Source organism: Oncorhynchus nerka, linkage group LG24, assembly GCF_034236695.1.
Source record: "Oncorhynchus nerka isolate Pitt River linkage group LG24, Oner_Uvic_2.0, whole genome shotgun sequence".
Classification (NCBI taxonomy): domain Eukaryota; kingdom Metazoa; phylum Chordata; class Actinopteri; order Salmoniformes; family Salmonidae; genus Oncorhynchus; species Oncorhynchus nerka.
Window position 1 is genome coordinate 97,558,501 of NC_088419.1, and position 16,762 is coordinate 97,575,262.

At 43.8% G+C, this 16,762-nt stretch overlaps 1 protein-coding gene across 5 annotated transcripts in view; it reads right to left on the reverse strand.

Moving 5' to 3' along the window:
* Nucleotides 1-351: 351 nt before the first annotated feature.
* The window catches only part of LOC115123321 (ubiquitin-protein ligase E3A-like), a 58,488-nt gene continuing 42,077 nt past the window's right edge, over nt 352-16,762 (reverse strand). For 4 of the 5 annotated variants that reach the window (XM_065009370.1, XM_065009373.1, XM_065009372.1 and 1 more), the window contains exons 13-14: nt 12,952-13,095; nt 4,683-7,955 (exon numbers count right to left, since the gene is read on the reverse strand). In XM_065009370.1, coding sequence (XP_064865442.1) covers nt 7,835-7,955; nt 12,952-13,095 — 265 coding nt within the window. In that variant the 3' untranslated portion in view covers nt 4,683-7,834. Of the gene's footprint in view, nt 677-4,682; nt 7,956-12,951; nt 13,096-16,762 lie in introns of those variants that run through there. The other variant, XM_065009371.1, reaches the window with a different exon arrangement.

Below are 16,762 nucleotides of genomic sequence, written 5' to 3' on the forward strand. Positions count from 1 at the left end.
AACTAGTGTTTTTAACAAAGTTTACCTACGGGTAGTGTATGCCCATGGGCGACTTGTATTGGTTCCCCCTTTTCCCACCAGCAAACAAACACCATAACCAAAAACAATACTCACATGTGATGACAAAGTGATACCCTACCACTGAGGAAGTACAGTTCCCGCTCAGCCCAGTCAAAACTGTTCGCTGCTCTGGCCCCCCAATGGTGGAACAAACTCCCTCACGACGCCAGGACAGCGGAGTCAATCACCACCTTCCGGAGACACCTGAAACCCCACCTCTTTAAGGAATACCTAGGATAGGATAAAGTAATCCTTCTCACCCCCCCCCCCTCCCCCCCCTTAAAAGACCTAGATGCACTATTGTAAAGTGGCTGTTCCCCTGGATGTCATAAGGTGAAAGCACCAATTTGTAAGTCGCTCTGGATAAGAGCGTCTGCTAAATGACTTAAATGTAAATGTAAATGTAATATGGAGGTGCTCAAACAAAAGATAGCTCAATACATAAAGAGACATAGTAGGAGAGGGTGAAACAGAGCGATCTACAGACATATGGCATTTACAGAGAGATTGAGCTCTAGAGAAAACAATTGACAGGGAGAATGAACTGTGATTGGGTAGGAAACAGGAGGAGGTGTGTCTTCTGATTGGTGATTGATTGGTGAGTGATGATTTTCACCTGTGAGGGGAGAAGGAGAGAAAAGAACACAGGACACCTGTATCCGTAACACGAACACAAATGATTGATTTCATGAACCTTGTTTCTTAAACTACACATATTAACGTGGGCTATTTTGAGCACTTGTCTTCTGAGATGCTTACTTGCTTTCATTGCTTTACAGGGAAGCTTAGCAGCAGTAGATGTGCTTATGTTCTTTATGTTTGTGCAGGGTGAGCTGTTCACAGTGGACCTACTCCCAGGGAACACCAGCTTAGTGCTAACAGTATAAATCTGGTTCATAGACACATGATTACTGCATACAATAGCTGTAGGATCAGCAGAGGCATTCAGAGCAGGCAGAGGGACATACATTAGGTTACATTGTGTCTACTGACACCCCTGGTATCATGTACATTTACTGAAGCATTATGATGACTCAGGGACACAATGGTAGAGATTAGCTGAGCTGGACTTTGGGTCATTGATAAGTCACTGTCTCAACGCAGCCTGATAATGCTGTGAAAGGATCCAGGAACCCAAATGATTTGGGTGGATCCCATCCTCCTTATAAAACGTCTTTTCTTTGTTACAAAAAGTATTGAAATTGTCAACAAAAGTTACACCCATTGAGCTGCAATAATCACGTAGCCAGTTGTGAGGAGAAAGAATCCTGCTAAAGCGTTCAATGCCTCGATTCAGAGAGGACACAGGGCCAGATATGATGGGTCTTTTGTTAGTGTCTAGCAGAGAGTCAATGAGCTCTTTAAAATCCAGTTTCAACTTTTCCAAACTGCCCTTCATAATGTCATTAAGACCCACATGGACTAGGATAGAATTGATTGCCATGTCCTGACGTTGTACATTCAGGAGCAGCGTAGTGACGTCATTTACTCGGGCTCTGGGAAAATACATTGTTTTTTGCACCAGGAACATTTCTTACAATGGAGCTGTCCAGAATCACGGCTGGCGAGAAGGACGAGGAAATCCGCCCACTCCCACGCTTCTCAGGATTCGGAGAACCCTTTATGGACGGGTGAGAGGCAGGATAGCTTGAGCATGTTGCTCGCGGCACCTGTGGCAGGCCTCTGACAGATGGAGAAGCTCGATTCAGAGCAGGGGCGGAAGGTTGTCGACGTCGACTTGGAAGTAGTAGGCACTGCGGCCGCAGATACAGGCGACGAAGATACAGGCGACGAAGATACAGGCGACGAAGACACAGGCGACGAAGACACAGGCGACGAAGATACAGGAAGATCAGGCTCCAGGATAAACTATTCATTGTTTGTATCCTCTCCAGGGCTCTTGTTGGGAGTGTGGACTGCTTTGGGGTAGGTCGTTGTCTTCGGCTTCCACGGCTCGTGACCATCGTTGATTGTCTTGCTACTCTTGCTGTGTTCCTTCAGATGGGGGCGCCCCGGGCAACACCGACCAGTCGGATAACGACAAACGACAAGGCGGAGATGCATCCAACAAGCGCGAACGCCATCCAGCCACCAGCGTAGAAAAGGTCAACATTCCACTCTGCGTTTTCCCCAGTTTCTTACGTTGGCTGGCTACCTGCTTGATCAAGGAAGACACTTTGAGCCTATAATCCTCGGCAAGTAAACAATTGCTGCATTGGAACTCTGAGTGATCCAGTTTGTCCTGAAACAGTGCGTAGTACATACAGATCCTACAGTGCTGGAACCGGTCATTTAACTCTCCAGACAAAGCTCCATTGGAAAACTCATCTGGTACCAACTTCGTTAGCTTGATGGCTAACAGCTTAGCGTCTCTGTCAAGCAGGATTGCGGGATTCCCTGTCGAGCAGGATTGCGGGATTCCGTGTCGAGCAGGATTGCGGGATTCCCTGTCGAGCAGGATTGCGGGATTCCCTGTCGAGCAGGATTGCGGGATTCCCTGTCGAGCAGGATTGCGGGATTCCCTGTCGAGCAGGATTCCAGGACAAGAAATAGTGGTCCAAGCTGTCAAAAGCTAACCGTGTTTTTGCGGAATCCTCACATTAACAAGTTCTGTATTCGTTCTGTATTCGTATTTAATTAAATCAAACATAACAAACTGAGTGTTTTCCAGCATACAATGTTCAGCTGCGCACTCTGATGACATGTGATGTTTAACAGCAGATACAGAGGAAGAGAAGGTAGAGAGGGAGTGAAATGTCCTCCTTAATTTCAGCATAGCCTGAAATTAACTCAAAGTTCTTGACCGCAAATCGGCAGTTCAGGTATAGAAAACACACACACACATAGTTGAGAAACCGTTTCGGCAACGAGACCACAACTGACATGACCACCGCTTAAACTTGCCGCTCAGAAACCAGGGGAGACTGAAGAGCACAACCTCTCTGTACTAATTGGTGATTGTCTAGGAGAGGAGAAACCACTCTCTCTCCAATACAGCCACCGATTACAAAACAAGTCACAAATTCCCCTGTCCCTTTATCCTGGTTGATGTGTCAACAATCATCTACAAGTTATGAGCAGTCAGCAGTTCACACACCAACTAGGCTACAGGGAAGACAGTCAGCAGTTCACACACCAACTAGACTACAGGGAAGACAGTCAGCAGTTCACACACCAACTAGGCTACAGGGAAGACAGTCAGCAGTTCACACACCAACTAGGCTACAGGGAAGACAGTCAGCAGTTCACACACCAACTAGACTACAGGGAAGACAGTCAGCAGTTCACACACCAACTAGACTACAGGGAAGACAGTCAGCAGTTCACACACCAACTAGACTACAGGGAAGACAGTCAGCAGTTCACACACCAACTAGGCTACAGGGAAGACAGTCAGCAGTTCACACACCAACTAGGCTACAGGGAAGGAAGTTCACACACCAACTAGGCTCAGGGAAGACAGTTCACACACCAACTAGGCTACAGGGAAGACAGTCAGCAGTTCACACACCAACTAGGCTACAGGGAAGACAGTCAGCAGTTCACACACCAACTAGACTACAGGGAAGACAGTCAGCAGTTCACACACCAACTAGGCTACAGGGAAGACAGTCAGCAGTTCACACACCAACTAGGCTACAGGGAAGACAGTCAGCAGTTAAAGTAGATGGCCCTAGCTAGCAAAAAGACTACTAGACCAGAGATGAAGGCAAAAAATAAATGTATCACTCCTGGAGATATCAGGAGTCCTCTAACTATAGAAGGAAATGCAACACAACAATATCATAATACATGGAGTGTCTCGGATTTACGTACAGGATAATCCACAATGCTCTGAGACCAGGTTGGTCCTCAGGAAGTGTTCTTACCAGTCAGCGCCATGCAGAAAGCTAGCTATTGGCTGAGGATACTTCAGGCTGAGGAGTGCTATGTGCTACACATCTACAGCAGCTGGAAGGAGACACACCACATGTTTTTGTTAGTGGTTGGGATTTATAAAACATTACAACTGTGCAGTTGAAACTACACTTAGTATACAAAACATTAAAACACAACAGCTGCTCTTTCCAGCTGAATGCTATGATCCCTTATTGATGTAACTTGTTAAATCCACTTCAATCCGTGAAGGGGATGAGACAGGTTATAGAAGGATTTTTAAGTCTTGAGATAAATGAGTTATTGCTTGTGTATGTGTACCATTCAGAGGATGAATGGGCAAGACAAAGACTGAAGTGCCTTTGAACAGGGTATGGTAGTAGGTGCCAAGCGCACCGGTTTGTGTCAAGAACTGCACCACCCAAAGGACATCAGCCAACTTGACACAACTGTCGGAAGCATCGGAGTCAACATGCCAGCATCCCTGTGGAACACTCTTCCGACACTTTATAGAGTCCACGCCCCGACAAATCGAGGCTGTTCTGAGGGCAAAGGGAAGGGTGGAACTCAATATTAGAAAGGTGTTCCTAGTGCTTGGTATACTCAGTGTATAATTCACAGAAGGGGAATTAAAGTGAAGCATTTTGTCATAAGAATGTCAGTGAAGATGGAGTTGAATGTTAATATGATGAGAATGACAGTGTAGAGTTAATACAGTGTCCACAGATACGATTACACAGAGAGGGTTAAAAATGTCTTATTTTTTTTATTTTGCATTATGTTGACAAAATCAAGTGTTTAATTCAAATGTTTGTACTTTCCTTAATTTCCATTATATCAAAATAAACCAGGCAGCAAACAACTAAATACAACCGCATTCAGAAAGTTTTCACAGCCGTTGGACTTGATCCACATTTGTTCTCACAGCCTGAATTGGATTAAATAGAGATTCTTCACCATGAGGCCAATGGGGACTTTAAAACAGTTTGAGTTTAATGGCTGTGATAGGAGAAAACTGAGGATGGATCAACAACATTGTAGTTACTCCACAATACTAATCTAAATGACAGAGTGAAAAGAAGTAAGCCTGTACGGAATAAAAACTATTCCAAAACATGGATCATGTTTGCAATAAGGCAAATAATAATAATAATAATAAAAAAAAGTAAAACTGCAAAAAAAATGTGGCAAAGAAATTCACTTTATAACCTGAATAAAAAGTGTTTGGGGCAAATTTAACACATCACTAACTAAGTACTAATCTTCATATAATCAATATGTGTTATGCATAGTGGCGGTTGCATCATGTTATGGGTATGCTTGTCATCAGGAAGGACTAGAGAAAACCTGGTTCAGTCTACTTTCCAACAGACACTGGGAGACAAATTGACCTTTCAGCAGGAGAATAACTGAAAACACAAGGCCAAATGTATACTGGAGTTGCTTACCCAAGATGACATTGAAGGTTCCTGAGTAACCTAGTTACAGTTTTGACTTAAAATCTGCTTGAAAATCTACGGCAAGACGTTCAAGTGGCTGTCTAGCAATTATAAACAACCAATTGACAGAACTTTAACAATTTTTTAAAGAATGTGCAAATATTGTACGATCCAGGTGTGCAAATCTCTTACAGACTTATTCAGAAACGGGATTTCTGACATGTATTGATTTAGGGGTGTGAATACTGATGTAAATTGCATCGATTTTATTTAATACATTTGCTAAAATTGTAGGGTATTGTATGTAAAAGGGTGGGAAAAAAATAATTCATATTGAATCTATTTTGAATTCAGGCAGTAAAACAGGGGAATGAATCCTTTATGAATGAACTTTCCTGCCAAGACTGTTGTACACATCACAGGATATCAAACCAAACCATTAAACCCTTCCTGCCAAGAATGTTGTACACATCACAGGATATCAAACCAAACCATTAAACCCTTCCTGCCAAGAATGTTGTACACATCACAGGATATCAAACCAAACCATTAAACCCTTCCTGCCAAGACTGTTGTACACATCACAGGATATCAAACCAAGCCATTAAACCCTTCCTGCCAAGACTGTTGTACACATTATTGGATATTAAACCAAAAATATTCTGCATGGCTTGGCAGGCTTTCAGGTGTATAGCATAATGAAAACCAAACCACAGTCACACCAAATCAAACACCAACAAACCAAAAAATACTTCAGAGAATAACACACTGTTCTGAGCATTGATGTGGCACATCAATTCAGTGTTATTATTATAAAACACTTTTCTCCAAGTCAATATTTCACATTATATGGGTCAGATGAACTGTGAAGTCAGATTAGGGTTGCAGAATGCTGCTAACGTTCCCAGGTTTCAGATGAACTGTGAAGTCAGATTAGGGTTGCAGAATGCTGCTAACGTTCCCAGGTTTTCCAAAACTCCTGGTTGGAAGATTCTGGATTTCCTCTTTATTCCCTCCAGATTCTGGGACTCTTCCAACCAGGATTTCTGTAAAACCAAGGGATTTCTGTAAAACCAAGGGATTTCTGTAAAACCAAGGGCTTTCTGGAAAACCAAGGGCTTTCTGGAAAACCAAGGGCTTTCTGGAAAACCAAGGGCTTTCTGGAAAACCAAGGGCTTTCTGGAAAACCAAGGGCTTTCTGGAAAACCAAGGGCTTTCTGGAAAACCAAGGGCTTTTGGGTAAAGCATTTCCCCCCCAAATGTTTTTGCAACTGTAAGTGAGAGTACAGCTACCAAAGAACTAGCATGACTTGACAATTCACTGGAGCTTTTGTAAAGCTAATGACTTACTTTGTGTCTGTAACCATGCATTAAAATAAAATACAAAAAACTGAAAGCACTCCGTCAGGGCTAAGAGAGAGTGTGCTCTGTTCTGTCTGGCATACAAAATGAACATTGCAAAAAACATATAGGTATTGAACAGCAAGCTATTCAACACATTAGAAAGAGTGCAGGACCGCAGCCAAAAGTAGCAGGGAGATTTGCCAAAGAGGCAGCAGGTACAGATGACGATGCAACGCCATCATACATAAGGGTTGCGCCCCAAATGGCACCCTATTCCCTATGTAGGGGCCCTGGTGAAAAGTAGTGCACTATGTAGGGAATAGGGTGCCACTTGCATAGCTTACAGCAGAGCAGGAACACTGTGTTAGTGTACTGGTTAGAATAGTCCTGTGCCTTACGCGACACCACGCTAACACGTCATATGAACACCCCCCCCTTCAAGTACAATGAAAAAGTATTTCACAGTACTTGTGCACGTGACAATAAAACTTGAAACAAAGCATTATAGAGGTCTATGAGCAGCTATAAAACACCTGGAAGGCATTATTATGCATTATGCATTATAAATTAAATTATCATTATAAATGTACTTTTCAATGCATTATGAAGAGGGTATTATATTAGGAAGTGTTACCGACAACACTGCTGGCATTAAAGAATATCATAAACTAACAAAATGTCCTAAGACGGCAGTATACAGTAATGTATATACCATTCACTAACATTCAGAAGGTCTAGTTAAGTGCACTTTCACAACAATAAATGATAACCTGCTTCCTCTTCTTTATTGTTTTTTTACACATCAAATAAAACCAAGCGAGCTCCAGTAAGAATTATAACTGATTTCAACAGCTTGAATAACCTAGAATGTAAGGAGAGGTTCTACGTATATTAAATGGATCTGAGGGGGGGCTAGATCGAATGTCTTGCTAGTTGAGTCTATTTGCTGTTCAGGCACACAGTCTCTGGAGCACTTCCTTGTCGTAATGCCACATCAATTTCAACTGTTGCATCATTGTATAATTCCTACCTTCTCCATTACAAAACATAAAACCATTGAACTGAAGCCAGGAAGTTTTTGTTTTGTTTTTGCAGAGTTGTCATTTTTGCTTGTTTCACAGCATTCCAAATCCTTTGGCATAAGTGATGGCTTTGAGAAGTCTCTCCTTCAGTTTCTCCTTTGAATCGTATTCAGGGAGCAGCAAAGCATTAAAACACGTGTGAGAAGTAGGTAACCTGACGAGACAGAGAGAGGGACAGAGAGAGAGAGAGAGAGGGACAGAGAGAGAAAGGGACAGAGAGAGAGAGAAAGGGACAGAGAGAGAGAGAAAGGGACAGAGAGAGAGAGAAAGGGACAGAGAGAGAGAGAAAGGGACAGAGAGAGAGAGAAAGGGACAGAGGGACAGAAGAGAGAGAGAGAGAGACAGAGAGAGAGAGAGAGAGAGAGAGAGAGAGAGAGAGAGAGAGAGAGAGAGAGAGAGAGAGAGAGAGAGAGAGAGAGAGAGAGGGACAGAGAGAGAGAGAGAGAGAGGGACAGAGAGAGAGAGAAAGGGACAGAGAGAGAGAGAAAGGGACAGAGAGAGAGAGAGAGGGACAGAGAGAGAGAGAGGGACAGAGAGAGAGAGGGACAGAAGTTACAGATCTATCCAAGTAATCTGGGAGGCCCCAATGAAACAGGTCAGGTAAGAGATATGATTCTGCATCCAAAATGACACCCTACTGCAGGGTTCCCCAACTGGCGGCCCGCGGACTGAATTTGGCCCCAGGGTGGTTTTATTTGGCCCCCCAAACTTTTCTGAGCAAAAAATAAAGAAATACTTTTAACATTTTCATTGTTGGACATAAAAGATGGTAAAAACACCAGGAAATAGGCTGATTTTAATTTAACACATCTGTATTCCAAGTTTTCCCACGCATAATAGACAGACATTTACAAATGTAAGCATGGTTTGAAAGAATTAGGTTTTAGTGGTCTTCTTGCAGTGAATGTGCAGACTACAAATTATTGTGCAGGACCATCCGCACAAGAAAAAAAATGGTCCCCTGCTGAATCTAGTAGTTGATTCCTGCTCTAGATGTTGTAATCTAGTTGATTCCTGCTCTAGATGTTGTAATCTAGTTGATCCCTGCCCTAGTTGTTCTAATCTAGTAGTTGATCCCTGCTCTAGTTCTAATCTAGTAGTTGATCCCTGCTCTAGTTGTTCTAATCTAGTAGTTGATTCCTGCCCTAGTTGTTCTAATCTAGTAGTTGATCCCTGCCCTAGTTGTTCTAATCTAGTAGTTGATCCCTGCCCTAGTTGTTCTAATCTAGTAGTTGATTCCTGCTCTAGTTGTTCTAATCTAGTAGTTGATTCCTGCCCTAGTTGTTCTAATCTAGTAGTTGATTCCTGCCCTAGTTGTTCTAATCTAGTAGATGATCTCTGCTCTAGTTGTTCTAATCTAGTAGTTGATTCCTGCTCTAATCTAGTAGTTGATCCCTGCTCTAGTTGTTCTAATCTAGTAGTTGATCCCTGCTCTAGTTGTTCTAATCTAGTAGTTGATCCCTGCCCTAGTTGTTCTAATCTAGTAGTTGATCCCTGCTCTAGTTGTTCTAATCTAGTAGTTGATCCCTGCTCTAATCTAGTAGTTGATTCCTGCCCTAGTTGTTCTAATCTAGTAGTTGATCCCTGCCCTAGTTGTTCTAATCTAGTAGTTGATCCCTGCCCTAGTTGTTCTAATCTAGTAGTTGATTCCTGCCCTAGTTGTTCTAATCTAGTAGTTGATTCCTGCCCTAGTTGTTCTAATCTAGTAGTTGATTCCTGCCCTAGTTGTTCTAATCTAGTAGTTGATTCCTGCCCTAGTTGTTCTAATCTAGTAGTTGATTCCTGCCCTAGTTGTTCTAATCTAGTAGTTGATTCCTGCCCTAGTTGTTCTAATCTAGTAGTTGATCCCTGCTCTAGTTGTTCTAATCTAGTAGTTGATTCATGCCCTAGTTGTTCTAATCTAGTAGTTGATCCCTGCTCTAGTTGTTCTAATCTAGTAGTTGATTCCTGCTCTAGTTGTTCTAATCTAGTAGTTGATCCCTGCCCTAGTTGTTCTAATCTAGTAGTTGATCCCTGCTCTAATCTAGTAGTTGATCCCTGCTCTAGTTGTTCTAATCTACAGTGCATTCGGAAAGTTTTCAGACCCCTTGACTTTTTCCACATTTTGTTACGTCACAGCCTTATTCTAAAATGTATTAAATAAAAAAACAATCTACACACAGTACCCAATACTGACAAAGTGAAAACAGGTTAATATTTTTTTCAAATTGATAAATTATAAAAAACAGAAATACCTTATTTACATAAGTATTCAGACCCTTTGCTATGAGACTCGAAATTGAGCTCAGATGCATCCTGTTTTCATTAATCATCCTTGAGATGTTTGTACAAATTGATTTGAGTCCACATGTGGTAAATTCAACTGATTGGACATGATTTGGAAAGGCACACACCTGTCTGTATCTGTCTGTAAGTTCCCACAGCTGACACTGCATGTCAGAGCAAAAACCAAGACAAGATGTCAAATTAATTAAATGTCCGTAAAGCTCCAAAACAGGATTGTGCCGAGAGACATATCCAGGGAAAACATTTCTGCTGCATTTAAGGTCCCCAAGAACACAGTGGCCTCCATCATTCTTAAAGGGAAGAAGTTTGGAACCACCAAGACTCTTCCTAGAGCTGGCTGCCCGGCCAAACTGAGCAATCGGGGGAGAAGGGTCTTGTTCAGGGAGGTGACCAAGAGCTGTGGAGCTCTGGTCACCCTGACAGAGCTCCACAGTTCCTCTGTCGAGATGGGAGAACATTCCAGAAGGACAACCATCTCTGCAGCACTCCACCAATCAGGCCTTTTTGGTAGAGTGGCCAGACGGAAGCCACTCCTCAGTAAAAGACACATGACAGCCCACTTGGAGTTTGCCAAAAGGCACCTAAAGACTCTCAGACAATGAAAAACAAGATTCTCTGGTCTGATGAAACCAAGATTGAACTCTTTGGCCTGAATGCCAAGAATCTTGTCTGGAGTAAACCTGGCACCATCCCAACGGTGAAGCATGGTGGTGGTAGCATCATGCTGTGGGGATGTTTTTCAGCAGCAGGGACTGGGAGACTAGTCAGGATCGAGGGAAAGATTAACAGAGCAAAGTACAGAGAGATCCTTGATGAAAAACTAGCCCAGGAACTCAGACTGGGGAGAAGATTCAGCTTCCAACAGGACAACGACCCTAAGCACAAGGCCAAGACAAGGCAGGAGTGGCTTTGGGACAAGTCTCTGAATGTCCTTGAGCGGCCCAGCCAGAGCCAGAACTTGAACCCGATCGAACCCATCTCTCTGGAGAGACCTGAAAAAAATTGTGCAGCGACGCTCCCCATCCAACCTGACAGAGCTTGAGAGGATCTGCAGAGAAAAATGGGAGAAACTCCCCAAATACAGATGTGCCAAGCTTGTAGCGTCATTCCCAAGAAGACTCCAGGCTGAAATCACTGCCAAAGGTTCTTCAACAAAGCACAGAGTAAAGAGTCTGAATACTCATAGAAATGTGATCCGTTTTTTAAATTTGTGTGTGCAGCCGTCTTCATCGACCTGGCCAAGGCTTTCGACTCTGTCAATCACCATATTCTTATCGGCAGACTCAGTAGCCTCGGTTTTTCTGATGACTGCCTCGCCTGATTCACCAACTACTTTGCAGACAGAGTTCAGTGTGTCAAATAGGAGGGCATGCTGTCCGGACCTCTGTGAAAGTCTATGTGGGTACCACAGGGTTCAATTCTCGGGCCAACTCTTTTCTCTGTATATATCAATGATGTCGCTCTTGCTGCGGGCGATTCCCTGAACCACCTCTACGCAGACGACACCATTCTGTATACTTCTGGCCCTTCTTTGGACACTGTGTTAACTAACCTCCAAATGAGCTTCAATGCCATAAAACACTCCTTCCGTGGCCTCCAACTGATCTCTACTCAGCAAACTGGATGCAGTCTATCACAGTGCCATCCATTTTGTCACCAAAGCACCTTATACTACCCACCACCACGACTTGTATGCTCTAGTCGGCTGGCCCTCGCTACATATTCGTCGCCAGATCCACTGGCTCCAGGTCATCTATAAGTCTATGCAGGTAAAGCTCCGCCTTATCTCAGTTCACTGGTCACAATAACAACACCACCCGTAGCACGCGCTCCAGCAGGTGTCTCACTGATCATCCCCAAAGCCAACACCTCATTTGGCCGCCTTTCCTTCCAGTTCTCTGCTGCCAGTGACTGGAACGAATTGAAAATCGCTGAAGTTGGAGACTTTTATTTCCCTCACCAACTTTAAACATCAACTATCTGAGCAGCTAACCGATCGCTGCAGCTGTACATAGTCTATTGGTAAATAGCCCACCCAATTTACCTACCGCATCCCCATACTGTTTATATTTATTTACTTTTCTGCTCTTTTGCACACCAATATCTCTACCTGTACATGACCATCTGATCATTTATCACTCCAGTGTTAATCTGTTAAATTGTAATTATTCGCTCCTATGGCCTATTTATTGCCTACCTCCTCATGCCTTTTGAACACTGTATATAGACTTTCTTTTCTCTACTGTGTCATTGACTTGTTTATTGTTTATTCCATGTGTAACTCTGTGTTGTTGCCTGTGTCACACTGCTTTGCTTTATCTTGGCCAGGTCGCAGTTGCAAATGAGAACTTGTTCTCAACTGGCCTACCTGGTTAAATAAAGGTGTTCTCAACTGGCCTACCTGGTTAAATAAAGGTGTTCTCAACTGGCCTACCTGGTTAAATAAAGGTGTTCTCAACTGCCCGACCTGGTTAAATAAAGGTGTTCTCAACTGGCCTACCTGGTTAAATAAAGGCGTTCTCAACTGGCCTACCTGGTTAAATAAAGGTGTTCTCAACTGGCCTACCTGGTTAAATAAAGGTGTGAGAAATGTGAAAAAAATAAAACCCGTTTTTGCTTTGTCATTGTGGGTTATTGTGTACTACATTTTAGAATGAAGCTGAAACGAAACAAAATGTGGAAAAAGGGGTCTAAATACTTTCGAATACACTGTATGGATTAGGGTACCATCTCAGACATAAAGTCTGAGCTATGTCCCAACTGGCATAATAAACACCCGTTTGGGTCAAAAGCAGGACTCTGGTCAGTAGTCGTGCACCATATAGGGACCATGATGCCATTTGGCACCCGAGGCCTGGTCTCACCTGTCTGTGTCGGGGCCGTTCTTGGCGATGATCATCTTTAACTTGCCCAGGCCTCCTACGGGTGCTCTGTCAGTCCCCGTAGTAAACTGGAGGAACAGTCTCTTATCCTCCTCGCCAAACGAATGCACCGTCTCCCAGAAGTCTCTATGAGTGAGAAATAAAGGAAAACAATTAAAAATGTTTTTTTTTGTTGGTCTGGGTGAATGTGGAATCTGTATTCCACGTTTTTCTAATAAAAACAGCAGTAGCTTCGGTATGTGACAAAACACACACACACACACAAAATGGTCAAAAGTATGTGGACACCCCTTCAAATTAGTTTGATAGAATGTCCACAAACTTTTGAACATTTAGTGTGTGTGTGTGTGTGTGTGTGTGTGTGTAATAAGGCCCGAGAAGGTATATGGCCAACGGGGCTGTTCTTCTGCACGACGCAACGTGGAGTCCTTAGCCGTGGTATATTGGCCATATACCACAATCCCCCAAGATGCCTCATATAATAAACTGGTTACCAACATAATTAGAGCGGTAAAAATAAATGTTTTGTCATACCAGTGGAATTCGGTCTGGCTGATATACCATTAACGTTACAGCATACAACAACATTCTAGACGATTCTGTGCTTCCAACTTTGTGGCAACAGTTTGGGGAAGGCCATTTCCTGTTTCAGCATGACAATGCCCCAGTGCACAAAGTGAGATCCATACAGAAATGGTTTGTCGAGATCGTTGTGGAAGAACTTGACTGGCCTCCACAGAGCCCTGACCCCAACCCCATCGAACACCTTTGGGATGAATTGGAACGTCGACTGGCCTAATCACCAAACATCAGTGCCCGACCTCACTAATGCTCTTGTGGCTGAATGGAAGCAAGTCCCTGCAGCAATGTTCCAACATCTAGTGGAAAGCCTTCCCAGAAGAGTGGAGGCTGTTATAGCAGTAATGTTCCAACATCTAGTGGAAAGCCTTCCCAGAAGAGTGGAGGCTGTTATAGCAGCAATGTTCGAACATCTAGTGGAAAGTCTTCCCAGAAGAGTAGAGGCTGTTATAGCAGCAATGTTCCAACATCTAGTGGAAAGCCTTCCCAGAGGAGTGGAGGCTGTTATAGCAGCAATGTTCCAACATCTAGTGGAAAGCCTTCCCAGAAGAGTGGAGGCTGTTATAGCAGCAATGTTCCAACATCTAGTGGAAAGCCTTCCCAGAGGAGTGGAGGCTGTTATAGCAGCAATGTTCCAACATCTAGTGGAAAGCCTTCCCAGAAGAGTGGAGGCTGTTATAGCAGCAATGTTCCAACATCTAGTGGAAAGTCTTCCCAGAAGAGTGGAGGCTGTTATAGCAGCAATGTTCCAACATCTAGTGGAAAGTCTTCCCAGAAGAGTAGAGGCTGTTATAGCAGCAATGTTCCAACATCTAGTGGAAAGTCTTCCCAGAAGAGTAGAGGCTGTTATAGCAGCAATGTTCCAACATCTAGTGGAAAGCCTTCCCAGAAGAGTAGAGGCTGTTATAGCAGCAATGTTCCAACATCTAGTGGAAAGTCTTCCCAGAAGAGTGGAGGCTGTTATAGCAGCAATGTTCCAACATCTAGTGGAAAGCCTTCCCAGAAGAGTGGAGGCTGTTATAGCAGTAATGTTCCAACATCTAGTGGAAAGCCTTCCCAGAAGAGTGGAGGCTGTTATAGCAGCAATGTTCCAACATCTAGTGGAAAGTCTTCCCAGAAGAGTGGAGGCTGTTATAGCAGCAATGTTCCAACATCTAGTGGAAAGCCTTCCCAGAAGAGTGGAGGCTGTTATAGCAGTAATGTTCCAACATCTAGTGGAAAGCCTTCCCAGAAGAGTGGAGGCTGTTATAGCAGCAATGTTCCAACATCTAGTGGAAAGCCTTCCCAGAAGAGTGGAGGCTGTTATAGCAGCAATGTTCCAACATCTATGTTCCAACATCTAGTGGAAAGCCTTCCCAGAAGAGTGGAGGCTGTTATAGCAGCAATGTTCCAACATCTAGTGGAAAGTCTTCCCAGAAGAGTGGAGGCTGTTAAAGCAGCAATGTTCCAACATCTAGTGGAAAGTCTTCCCAGAAGAGTAGAGGCTGTTATAGCAGCAATGTTCCAACATCTAGTGGAAAGTCTTCCCAGAAGAGTAGAGGCTGTTATAGCAGCAATGTTCCAACATCTAGTGGAAAGCCTTCCCAGAAGAGTGGAGGCTGTTATAGCAGCAATGTTCCAACATCTAGTGGAAAGCCTTCCCAGAGGAGTGGAGGCTGTTATAGCAGCAATGTTCCAACATCTAGTGGAAAGCCTTCCCAGAAGAGTGGAGGCTGTTATAGTAGCAATGTTCCAACATCTAGTGGAAAGTCTTCCCAGAAGAGTGGAGGCTGTTATAGCAGCAATGTTCCAACATCTAGTGGAAAGTCTTCCCAGAAGAGTAGAGGCTGTTATAGCAGCAATGTTCCAACATCTAGTGGAAAGTCTTCCCAGAAGAGTAGAGGCTGTTATAGCAGCAATGTTCCAACATCTAGTGGAAAGTCTTCCCAGAAGAGTGGAGGCTGTTATAGCAGCAATGTTCCAACATCTAGTGGAAAGCCTTCCCAGAAGAGTGGAGGCTGTTATAGCAGTAATGTTCCAACATCTAGTGGAAAGCCTTCCCAGAAGAGTGGAGGCTGTTATAGCAGCAATGTTCCAACATCTAGTGGAAAGTCTTCCCAGAAGAGTGGAGGCTGTTATAGCAGCAATGTTCCAACATCTAGTGGAAAGCCTTCCCAGAAGAGTGGAGGCTGTTATAGCAGTAATGTTCCAACATCTAGTGGAAAGCCTTCCCAGAAGAGTGGAGGCTGTTATAGCAGCAATGTTCCAACATCTAGTGGAAAGCCTTCCCAGAAGAGTGGAGGCTGTTATAGCAGTAATGTTCCAACATCTAGTGGAAAGCCTTCCCAGAAGAGTGGAGGCTGTTATAGCAGCAATGTTCCAACATCTAGTGGAAAGTCTTCCCAGAAGAGTGGAGGCTGTTAAAGCAGCAATGTTCCAACATCTAGTGGAAAGTCTTCCCAGAAGAGTAGAGGCTGTTATAGCAGCAATGTTCCAACATCTAGTGGAAAGTCTTCCCAGAAGAGTAGAGGCTGTTATAGCAGCAATGTTCCAACATCTAGTGGAAAGCCTTCCCAGAAGAGTGGAGGCTGTTATAGCAGCAATGTTCCAACATCTAGTGGAAAGCCTTCCCAGAGGAGTGGAGGCTGTTATAGCAGCAATGTTCCAACATCTAGTGGAAAGCCTTCCCAGAAGAGTGGAGGCTGTTATAGTAGCAATGTTCCAACATCTAGTGGAAAGTCTTCCCAGAAGAGTGGAGGCTGTTATAGCAGCAATGTTCCAACATCTAGTGGAAAGTCTTCCCAGAAGAGTAGAGGCTGTTATAGCAGCAATGTTCCAACATCTAGTGGAAAGTCTTCCCAGAAGAGTAGAGGCTGTTATAGCAGCAATGTTCCAACATCTAGTGGAAAGCCTTCCCAGAAGAGTAGAGGCTGTTATAGCAGCAATGTTCCAACATCTAGTGGAAAGTCTTCCCAGAAGAGTGGAGGCTGTTATAGCAGCAATGTTCCAACATCTAGTGGAAAGCCTTCCCAGAAGAGTGGAGGCTGTTATAGCAGCAATGTTCCAACATCTAGTGGAAAGCCTTCCCAGAAGAGTGGAGGCTGTTATAGCAGCAATGTTCCAACATCTAGTGGAAAGCCTTCCCAGAAGAGTGGAGGCTGTTATAGCAGCAATGTTCCAACATCTAGTGGAAAGTCTTCCCAGAAGAGTGGAGGCTGTTATAGCAGCAATGTTC